Here is a 10,857-nt window from a genome sequence, read left to right on the forward strand (position 1 = left end):
ATAATTTCAGAAGATCAGGGTGTTTGTCTAATGATAGTGACAGCAATTCTTTGTAGATGACGGTATGCCACTAAGTAAATGAGGCTGGGATAGTGAATTCCTTACTTCCCCGTACTAACCTGCTGGTAACTCTGTTGCAGAATCTAAACTTTGCATGGGTGGAAGTTTCCCATTTCAACATTGAATACACTTGCATGTCACATCCAAGAGGAAGGGCAATGTGGTAGATGCAGTGAAGGGTTGGTTGTTCCGACTGCAGATAAAAGCAGATGGATTTTTAGTTTTTATTTTTAATGAAGACTACCATAGCTTGTTTGCTACCTCGCAGTCAGGTTTGTCCTGCAGTCCCAAGAACTGGCCATGTAATTAGTATCATGGGAAGGTGGTGCTCCAGTAGATTCCATGCATTAAGTGTTATAAAACAGTAAGAAATAAAGTGAATATTGGCAGACTGGAATTTGCAACATGGATTTTGTAGCATTTGTAGTAGGAAGCATGTTTACTAAAAAGAAATTACCACTTTAGGGAAAGAAGGTTTGCTGGGGCTTTTCTTCAAAATGTTACTGGAAACAATTGTTTTTTGAAGATGATCAAATATAGGGCTGGCAGTAGGGTACGGAACCAGTTGCATGGCTGCTTTTGTGGCAGCTTTGTCTGTTAATCTCTTTCATAAGTGTACTGAGCTCCATCTTATGTTTCAGAACTAATGATTTCTAGCTTAAATGTATTCAGCATTGCTTTATTCCTCTGCTGTTGTTCTTGAAGTTAAATAACTTCTTTTCCTTTTGGAGTTTACCCCCAGCGAGCTACCCTTGCTCTTTTTTTTGCAATACTAGGCAAGTCAAGCTCATTGTCTTTTCTGACAGCATAGCTCTTCATTCCTAAAATTGTTTTGGTCACACTACTCTATAGATGTTTCAGTTTGAGATCTTCTTTGCAAGACCAATACCCGGCTAATCAGTCTGCATTGTTTGCTGGTTCAGTGATCACTTTGTGATTTGGACTTTACTAGAAGTTCTCTCTAATGGTGGAACGAAGGCTACATCTGCTTGCTCGAAGTAGTTTTTGCAGCTAAAGTTACCTGTTTGATTGTCATCCCATGGAATTTAGCAGTGACAATGCAAGTCTCCATGTGCTACTTCTTAAAGATAATTCAGTTGACTTGCACTACAGATGTGCTACAAAGCTATGTTATACCTATGCTGTGTGGCTTGTTTATCTTTTTCCTCCTTATTGTTTGTTGAGTGATAGTCTAGATAGCATTTACTTCACCTTTAAGCTGCTCTTTAAAATACATAGCGTAAAGCTCTTTTTCCTTTAGCAGGAGTCAGAAGAACTCTCCTCTGATGAAGAGATGAAAATGGCAGAAATGCGACTACCACTGATAGAAACCTCCATAAACCAACCAAAAGTGGTAGCTCTTAGCAATACCAAGAAAGGTAAAATACCATAAAAAGCACTGGAATTGTTGTGTGCTTCTGATAATTTCTTGACTCAAAGTGGCTAATTTTTTGAATGAAATTATGTAAAAGTAGTCTTAATTTGTATGTTTTAAAAGAAAGATGATTAATTCTCTATTTAAACAGTGAAGGCAGGAAAAAATCTCCAATCTTATGCTCGAGTGCACAATAGAGAAAGCTGTTTTGACATCCCAATTTTCTTGATTCTTGTTACCAGTTTAAAAGCAGAGGGGAAGAGGAGATGTGTTTTGGGAGACTGTGAGCTTGAACACAATCTGGAAGTGCTTAAGAAAAGATTGCAGAAAAATTCTATATTTCCTGCTCCTCCCAGATTTTGTGAATTGTTGCTGTTATAGGCACCTCCTATACTGCTGTTATAGGCAGAAGTATTTGTTGAAATTTCTTAGAGAAGATGTGCTCTCTTCCTAAGGTTTATTCTTAAACTTCTCTTTTGGCAACTCTTTCTCCAGAGTTATTTTACTCTTTCATTTTTCTTTGTTCCTCTAATATGAAACTTCAGAATATTTTCTTTTGTTAACTAAGTTTTATATTCTCTGAAATTTAATTTTGGTCTGGGTAACCATTTCTTTAAGACTAAGAAATGACCCAGGATTCAGAGAAAACATGATTTAAAAATTATATACCAAATAGTATTTTACTTTGTATAATATCCTAGTCTAGTACTTTCCAGGGCAAAAGGCTTTTCTGCCCGTTAGATGTAAAAAGGTGAGATTTAGTGAGGAAAACCACATGGAGGTAGTAGGACTTTTCTGCTGAGGATCACACACAGAGGAAAAGGTTGATGTTTTTTGATGCTGTCTTTGGGGGTTTATGTCTGACTGAAGAAGCAGGTCAAAACTTCTTTCTTGTCTCTGAAAGATAGACATTAGTTCTGCTAAATTCATGCATTTGGCACCTGTAACTGTGTCTTGAAGCAAAAATTTAAACTTATTTGTTTCTACACTCATGTCAGAATCATGGCTAGCTTGAATTCCCCCAGGGGAATTATTTTTATATGGATTTAATACGTAAGTATGCATACATTATGCAAGAATCAATGTGCACAGGGGTAAATTAGTCAGAAAGTGTTGTCCTAAGTGATCTGCAAAGCATGAGGATGCACTGGATTCCAAATCGGCAAAGAACATTTTCCATTCCTGGTTTTTTACATTTACAAAAGAAATTTAGAGCTTATCTAGTGATCTAGGAGTTCCACAGTACTTGATCTAATAAACAGCAATTTGACAATGATACAATGTTCAAAATCAGGAACTGTGTACGCTTTCAGAATTCTTCAGTGTATTTCATTTTCTTAGGGGCTCATGTAATTCAGAACTTTGAAATCATTGTAAAAGCAGAAATATGATTTGATATATATTTTGAGGAAATATTCAATAATGTAGCACCATCTTATGCCAAGGAAACTGGGAATAAAGCAGCAACTTACGTTTAATTAACACGTAAGGGCTGTTTACATTGAGCCAAATACTTAAAAAATAGGAACTATTGCCAACAGTAGAGATTAACTTTGCAAAGGTGTTAGCTTACAATTTAGTTTCTGGTAGTAAGAATTACTGAACAAGAGGCAATTTCTAAATGCCATACATACACAGATGAAATGGCTATTAATAAAATGTATGTGTCTAACTAAATTGGCAAATTTTTATTTCAGATGATTCAAAAGATACTGATTCCTTATCAGATGAAGCTACCCACAATAGCAACCAGAATAACAGCAACTGTTCCTCTCCTTCTCGAATGTCAGATTCTGTTTCCTTAAATACCGACAGTAGCCAAGATATTTCTCTCTGTTCTCCTGACAAAGAAACGCATGCATGTTTTTTATCCAAGATCAGGTTTGTAAGACACTGTACACCACTAAGCAAATACAATAGAAAATTGTTACTCAGTATTTCATATCATGTGTACATTTCTTTAATTCATTAATTTATAATTCATGAAGGAATTTAAATTTTAATGTTTTGAAATAAGGCTGATAATTTTAAAGTTAATAAGGGTCTCATAAAAAATAATTCGGAGACTAACTTTAGTATACAATACATGGTTTCCATCTTTTTAATAATGGTTCCCATCTTTTTAATAATAGGGTGTAATAATTTAATCTATTTAATTTTTTATCCCTGTAAAACACTTCAATATACCATTTTAAAAGCTCAGTGGTTTTACCTGCTTGATTTTGTACATCAAGTTGATTGCTAATAGAGCCATTAAAGGCTTTTAGAAACTTACAAAGAATGTAATTACAGGTTGTCACTCTTCTAGAGGTTTTGGTCAGAAAGTGCCATTTTTTAAAAGATTGCCAGTTTTGTCCAGTATTGTCATGGAAATTAAAAGAAATTGATTAAAAAAGTGACTTATTGTCACTTTGTACTTCTTGACACTTCTAAACTGTTTTTAATAACTGCTGTTGAATTTAAACGAACTTTTGAAATCAGATTACACAAACGTTGCTGAAATGAGTCCTTTCTAAAATATTTCTGCAATGGTAAGATAGCAAATGGTAAATCTGTTTTTTTGTCCTGTTTTGTATGCACAGTGTGGCTGTGTTGCATGTTAATGATAGTTTTTTCTAAAAGAGTTCTTAGAGAAATATCCTGGTTCCTTTTGGAATTTCTTTCAAGAGCCTTCTTTTTTTTTTTTTCCAGACAAGAAGATGAAAATTTGAATATTTTGCAAAATGGAGGAGAACTGAGCAGCACAGTAAAAGAAAAACTAAATGTGCAAGAGAAGGTTACAAATTTGCCTGAATATGAATTAAGCATTGGAGAAAGATTAGGCCTGATAGGAAAAGATGTTGATCTAAGCACTCCTATGGAGGAGTCTCACAAATTAGACCAAATAAACATGAATATCAATAAACTGGTTAGTGAAGAGGCAGTTCCAGTTCCTGTAGAAAGGTTAGAAACACAGAAAATGGTTTCAGTAATGGGCTTTTTGAATAACAACACAAAAGAAGAAAGTGAGCACTTAGAAAATGGAAATCAGTATCCTACAAATAAAGTAAATGGACATCCTGAGGAAACAGTACAGTCTCCCAGTAAAGACAAACTAGTGAAAAGCACTACAGTTGATGGTGATGCCGCTGAGCTGTCTGTTTCAATAAGCACTGAAGATTTGTCTCCACAGAGAAGCGGTCCTGTGATGAAATCTCACAGCATCACCAGTATGGACAGTGGTAGTCTGAAAATCTATGATATTGTAAATGAGAATGGATCTCAACAGTCAAACTCTGTGGTAAAATCAGCATCTGATACTGCAGATGGAAAAAACATAGTCCGAAGTAAATCTGCTACTCTTCTGTATGATCAGCCTTTGCAGGTTTTTCCTGGGTCATCGTCATCATCTGATTTAGTATCTTCTACAAAAGCTGTGTTCAAGTTTGACTCAAATCACAATCCTGAAGGTGCTAACGTAGTGAGAGGATCAGTGACAGGTGGTGCACAGATGCTCTGCATTCCTCCCCAGTATAATATTCAATACAGCAGCAGTGCAGCAGCAAAAGATGCCCTGTGGCCCCAGAAACAAAACTCCCAAGTAGAACAAAGCAGCTTACCTCCTTCACGTCTGCTTAGGTCTGACAGTACAGAAACTCCCAGCTACATAAAGCATTCTGCCAACATGAATTTCTCCAATCATAACAATGTCCGAGCCAGCGCTGTGTACAACACTCACCAGAGGATGGCTGGGAGACATACGGATATGTGGGCTGTCCCACCTAATGACAGACTGCTCCCGGGAGCAACCAGACACACTCTCCAAAGGCAGAGCAGTGTATCTTCTACAGCTTCTATAAATGTTGGGGATAGTGGACCTTCCAGGCGGGCCCAGGTTCCTGAAGGGGACTATTTAACATACAGAGATTTGCATTCGATGGGAAGAGGTCCACCAGTAATGTCAGGGCAGCAGAGACCTCTTTCTGCCCGAACATACAGCATTGATGGCCCAAATGTAACCCGACCACAGAGTGCTCGGCCCTCGGTGAATGAAATACCAGAAAGAACTATGTCAGTCAGTGACTTCAATTACTCACGGACTAGCCCTTCGAAGAGGTCAAACGCAAGGGTTAACTCCGAGCACTCACTGTTAGACCCTGCAGGAAAAAGTAAAGTTCCTCATGACTGGAGGGAACAGGTGCTGCGACATATTGAGGCTAAGAAGTTAGAAAAGGTAAAAATAATAATTTTTTTTCCTCTACTTCTCTGTTACCTGAGTGTGGAATAAGATAAATACTCTATGTTTTGAACTTCTTTTAATTACTAGTGAAAATCTACTTTTGATCCTGCTCTAAAAAGGATAAACATGCTTGTGATGAATATCTGAGAAACACTCAGATGGTAGACTGTAAATGAACTTTTCTCTCAAATTAAAAAAAAGGTGCTGTTGTTTTTACATCATACCTGCCAGTTTAGCCAAATTACTATTGAATACATTAAATATGTCACACTGACCTGCTGGACTGCAAGGCCAGCTCTTGAAAGCCAGGTAATTATTGTAGCATTGTATTCACATTATACTAAATATTCCCTTATACTTCTTGATCTTTCTTTTTTGTCTTTTTCCCCTTATTTCTTCTCTTTAAGAAGAAGGAAAAATCAGTAAAATCTCTTTGGAAGTATAGGTCTACAGCTTTAGTTGCTGAAGAATCCAATAGCCATAATTATCATGTATTTGCCTTCAAGCCAGTTATCTTTTGAAGCTGGGTATCTGACAGATTGTTGAATGAACATTTATTGCTGTGAGATGAGAACACTTAAAAATCTTCTTCATTTCAGAAAATTACAGTAGGTTTTGATAGAACTAGAGATGAGGAAGAGGATACTTTATATACTGTAAATGCTATCAAGAACTTGAGCTGATGTGTAGAGCTGAACAATTATATATCTTAAGAATTTGAGTAGAACCTGTAAGAGTGTAATCTGTGCTGTCCAGTTGAAAAAATCATCACTAAAAAATGGACAGAATGTCATTTAGCCTGACCCTGTTTCTTTGGAAGAGAAGTAAGTCAAGCAGCCAAAATACATTTTGATTATGCCAGCTACATGGATTTTGTTTTTTAATTTCTTTTCTAAGAACATACTTTGTTTTATTATTATTATGCTAAATACTCGAATATCTGTGATAGCTAGAGAAATTTAATTGGAGATAGTGGGGAAAATTACTTTTAAATATAATTTTTCTTTAGAAATCCCAGTATTTGGAGGGATAGGTTTGCTTTTGTTGTTTTGGTTTGGATTTTTTTTTTTTTTTTTTTTAAGTTGCATAACTTCTGGTGACAGAAAGGGATGGGTTTTCTTTTTAAAGAAGCCTGCACAACAGCTGTACCTGTTCTGGTCCAGATTGTCACCTACAACAGAAAATGTTTTCGGACTTTGACAGTACTGTGCTGTAGTGTGGGGGACCCTTTTTCCTACAAGAGGGTCAAGTGTCACCATGTTCCAACTCTAATAAACATTCCCTCATTTTCAGTTCTTCTGGATAGTTCTATCAAATCTTACATGAAATGACAAGAGAAGCAAAAATCCCAGCACTCTCTGAATACAGAGGGAAACAAAACTTCAGTGCACTGCTAATGCAGTTTGTTTATTGCTTGTTCATCTGCATGCTAAGAACACTGTTTAATACAGAAGTGATACCTGTTCAGGTCTGTAGAAGAGTTATCACCTTTACTGAAAGGACATTGATCGCCTTACTTGATTCCCTTTTTATCTGTCCATACTTTCTATTATGCTTTATATGTAAACTTTAATTTTTCCTACTAGACTGATACGGAATAGCTGCTATTGAGATCTTAGCTGTGGATCTAATTTAACAGATGTTTTAAGTCTGTTTTGTATGTGTGTGTTTTTGTTCTGGCCTTGAAGTGTTTTAAAGTAGCTATTACTTAACAATCTGAGACATATTTATGGGTTTAAAAGTGAATGCGTATATAATTGTCAACATTATATTCTCTAGGATATAACGGACTTAAAAAGAAGAATCTGAACTGTGAAAAATGTAGATATGATCCTATATGGCAGCTGGCAAAGATGATAATGTGAAAATTCTAGGAATTTACTGGATAGTTCTTTGCTCTTTTAAAATAATGGTTTCAGTATTTCTGTTTGTAATTAAAAATTAGGTGAGTGGTGAGGGTGCTTAGTCTATAAAAAAAGACTTCTGAAAGTTTTGAAGTCTGAAAAAAAAAATCAGTAATTAACAGAACTCATTTAAGGAACAAGCTCAATTACAGAACTCATTTAAGGAACATTAATTGGAAACGACTCCAACAAAGCTTTCATGGGTTTAAAATAGCAGGTTTTTAGAAGTGTTAGATACAACACTGACAAAAACAGGTATATAAAATCGCACATTTTGACAAATATTTAATACTTCTTGACCAGTATGGGTTATTAGTATTACTTTTGCTATGACTCTTATTGAATTTAATCATGTTTATTATTTCTACTTTGTGCTTATTAGGAAGGGAGGGTGTAGTGGACTTTTGGGTGTTGATTTTTGTTGTGGTTTTGTTTTGTTTTGTTTAAATTTTATTTTCCTAAGCTCCTCAAAGACATGTTGATTTTGTTTTTATAAAATTTAGTAACTGAAGAGAGAGGGAAGAATGAATGCACAGAAAGAATGAAAGAAACAGTGTCTGCTTGTTGGACAAACTAGAGAAGCTAGTTCTTTATCTGTTATCCCTTTTTACTGATATAGGTAGGAAAAAAAACTTCCAAGAGTTTAATTTGCATGAGGAGAGATACAGAATAGTTTTAACTCTACCAAAAATGATTAAAAATGGGTTCCAGCCAAGTAACCAGCATTTGTAATACCTTTAACAGGCTCACTGATCAGTGATCCCATTATGGGCCATTCGCTTAGGAGTTGGACTCCATCATTTTGCATCCCTTCCAACTCAGAATATTCTGTGAAACGCAGAGACTAACTAAAATTATCCATCTGGCTGAATGAAGGTGAAAATGGTTCATGAGACCATTTGTAAATAGAAATCACGCATATAGTAGAAGAAACAGCCGGTTTACCTGATGCAAAGCATGTTTTGTTGTGGGAGAAAGGAGCTTACTTAAATGTCAAGCTGCTCTCTAGTGTTTATATATATAAGCTGTTGGAAAGCAGGCAGTCAATTCTGCCCCACCCCCAACCTCATAAATATAGTGCACAGGGGAATTTCAGAAACAGTAATATTTTTCAGCATGTTTTTCTTTTTGAGTGTGAGGTGCCAATTTTACCACCTGGTATGTTGCAGTAGTCTCCTATAGTCATCTTGTTGGGTTTTATTTAGGATTTTAAACTGCCTGTGTAGAAGCACTAATGTCACACTACTATGTGGAAGAGGAATTTCTTATCCATAAACTGCAATTAAAAAAATCTGCAATAGTTATCTGCAAATATCTATTACGTTTCCATGCTGAGTGTACAAAAATAATTAGTGACCCTGCCTGTCCTTCCTTTACATATGTATATTACCTTTTTTTGTTGTGGATCTCTTGGGTGTTCATTAGGTGTGTGTTTGCTTTCAGTTCTAATTTCATCTTCAATGAAGTCGTCTGGTTTTTCATCTACTTTATGTGCTATTTAAAGTGCAGAGCTTTCAGTGGAGCGATCATAAAGTTTAATTCCTCACTTCAAATTTGGAAATCAGAATAGTTGGGTTTTTTTTCTCAGAGTTCTCAGTGTACAGTGCCTTATTAAAAGAAAAAAATCTAAATGTTTTAGTTTTGATATAGAATTGTAGTTTTAATCAAAGTTTTTCTTGAACACGTCCCTAACATGCAAAAGTATTTTAATTGATATGGTCTCAGATTTTCTCCAAGGTAAGCTTGCTTCAGTGTGTCAAGGACAGTAACTTTAGTGGGTCTGTGAATACATAAAATTAAGTTCTTAAGTGTTTGTAAGATCATAACCTGAAGAATACTTTGACACTGATAAATTACCGGAATGTTATCCATTCAGTAGTTGTTAGTTTTAAATTTTGATTTTAGTTTTATTTGTATTTTCTCCATTTTGAATGAACTACTGAACCATCAGTGTGATATTTTGTGGAGTTCAGAAGTCAAACCATCACACTTTAAAAGGATTAAAATTCTTGTGCGTTTACTGTGTAAACAGCAAAAGTTCAGACCCTGCAAACATTTTATGACAGTAGAATTTCAATTACACGTAATTTTCCATGTGTAACTCTTCAGTAGGAATGCTGTTATTTGTGGAAGAGACTTAAATTCATGCCTTTTTTTCCTCTTGTGACTGAAGAATAGTTTTATAATGTTTAACCTTTTCTTTGAGATTAACTGGTATCTTGCTAAAATTCTGTCAGATTTTTTTTTTCCCCTGCTTGTGAGCTTTTACTCCAAAAGGCTTAGACCAGTAATTTTAGGCATTTTCAGAATACCTTGTGCAAACTTCTTCTGATGAGTCTTAGATGGTCATGGGGAATGAAAACTGAAGAGATTTCTAGACATTTAATATCATCTCAAAGGGAAACTTATGTCCACCTTTAGCCTGCAGTTGATTCTAAGTATTGCTAAACAAATAAGTAAACAAATAAAAGGAGTAGTACTTAGGCTTAGCAGGTAACTTACCAGTTAAGGCTATTCCAAGATAAGTAGAATGTAGAGTCTTGTTCCCTGCAGATACTTCAATTTTACTAGTTTCTCTTTACACCGGAATTTCATGGATTGTTATGACAGATTCCATCCAGTCTTAAAATTACAAAAATATTATCTAATAGAAATTCTCCTAAATAAATTCCACTGTTTATTGTCTAAATTTACCTAAGTAAATGTATTATGTAGCACTTCAATTCCCAAACTGTTCCCAAAAGAATGCTTACTATGCCATTGAAATTATCCAAGAGCCTTGGCCAATAAAAAATATGGTCAGTAAATACTGTTTTCCAAGGGAGTTTCCAAAGACTGTGCTACCAGAACATCTGGGGAATACAAGTATGCAGAGGCATCTGACTTTGATTATTAAAACAGTTTTATTTATTTTCACAAGATGAAGCTTGTATGAAAGAGCAGATGTCTGCCTGAGGACTAGTGACTCTTTTCAAAATCACATTAGTATACGTAGTCAGTAGGCAAATGCCAAAATATATTTATTCATGCAAGAATTGTTGCTGTATCTTAGTCAAATTGTACCTGTTCTGAATATTTCTTTCCTTTCTTTAACTTTGAAAAATTAGACAACTTTGAATTTGCTGAGGTTTGATGCTTTGTGGTGTATCTTTTCCTATGATCATATTTTTTCATGGGGTTTGTCACATTTTCAAGATAGGTTTGTTTCATTCATCAGGTGGAATGTGGAGGATTTTCTATTTCTTCCCTTGCGTAGTCTGTTTTCTTCTTACAGCTACAAAAGTCCATAGTGGCAAGAT

General features: G+C 35.3%; 1 protein-coding gene across 6 annotated transcripts in view; it reads left to right on the forward strand.

Annotated features, from left to right (window-relative positions):
- ERBIN (erbb2 interacting protein) overlaps positions 1–10,857 on the forward strand; it is a 114,150-nt gene that overhangs the window by 92,212 nt on the left and 11,081 nt on the right. For 3 of the 6 annotated variants that reach the window (XM_017811147.1, XM_017811150.1, XM_017811152.1), the window contains 3 exons: positions 1,322–1,439; positions 3,133–3,316; positions 4,127–5,648. In XM_017811147.1, the coding sequence (XP_017666636.1) occupies positions 1,322–1,439; positions 3,133–3,316; positions 4,127–5,648 (1,824 nt within the window). The remainder of the gene's footprint in view (positions 1–1,321; positions 1,440–3,132; positions 3,317–4,126; positions 5,649–10,857) is intronic. The other 3 variants (XM_017811148.1, XM_017811151.1, XM_017811153.1) reach the window with 1 other exon arrangement.

This window comes from Lepidothrix coronata, unplaced genomic scaffold (genome assembly GCF_001604755.1).
Source record: "Lepidothrix coronata isolate B3197 unplaced genomic scaffold, Lepidothrix_coronata-1.0 Scaffold31, whole genome shotgun sequence".
In the NCBI taxonomy this organism is placed as follows: domain Eukaryota; kingdom Metazoa; phylum Chordata; class Aves; order Passeriformes; family Pipridae; genus Lepidothrix; species Lepidothrix coronata.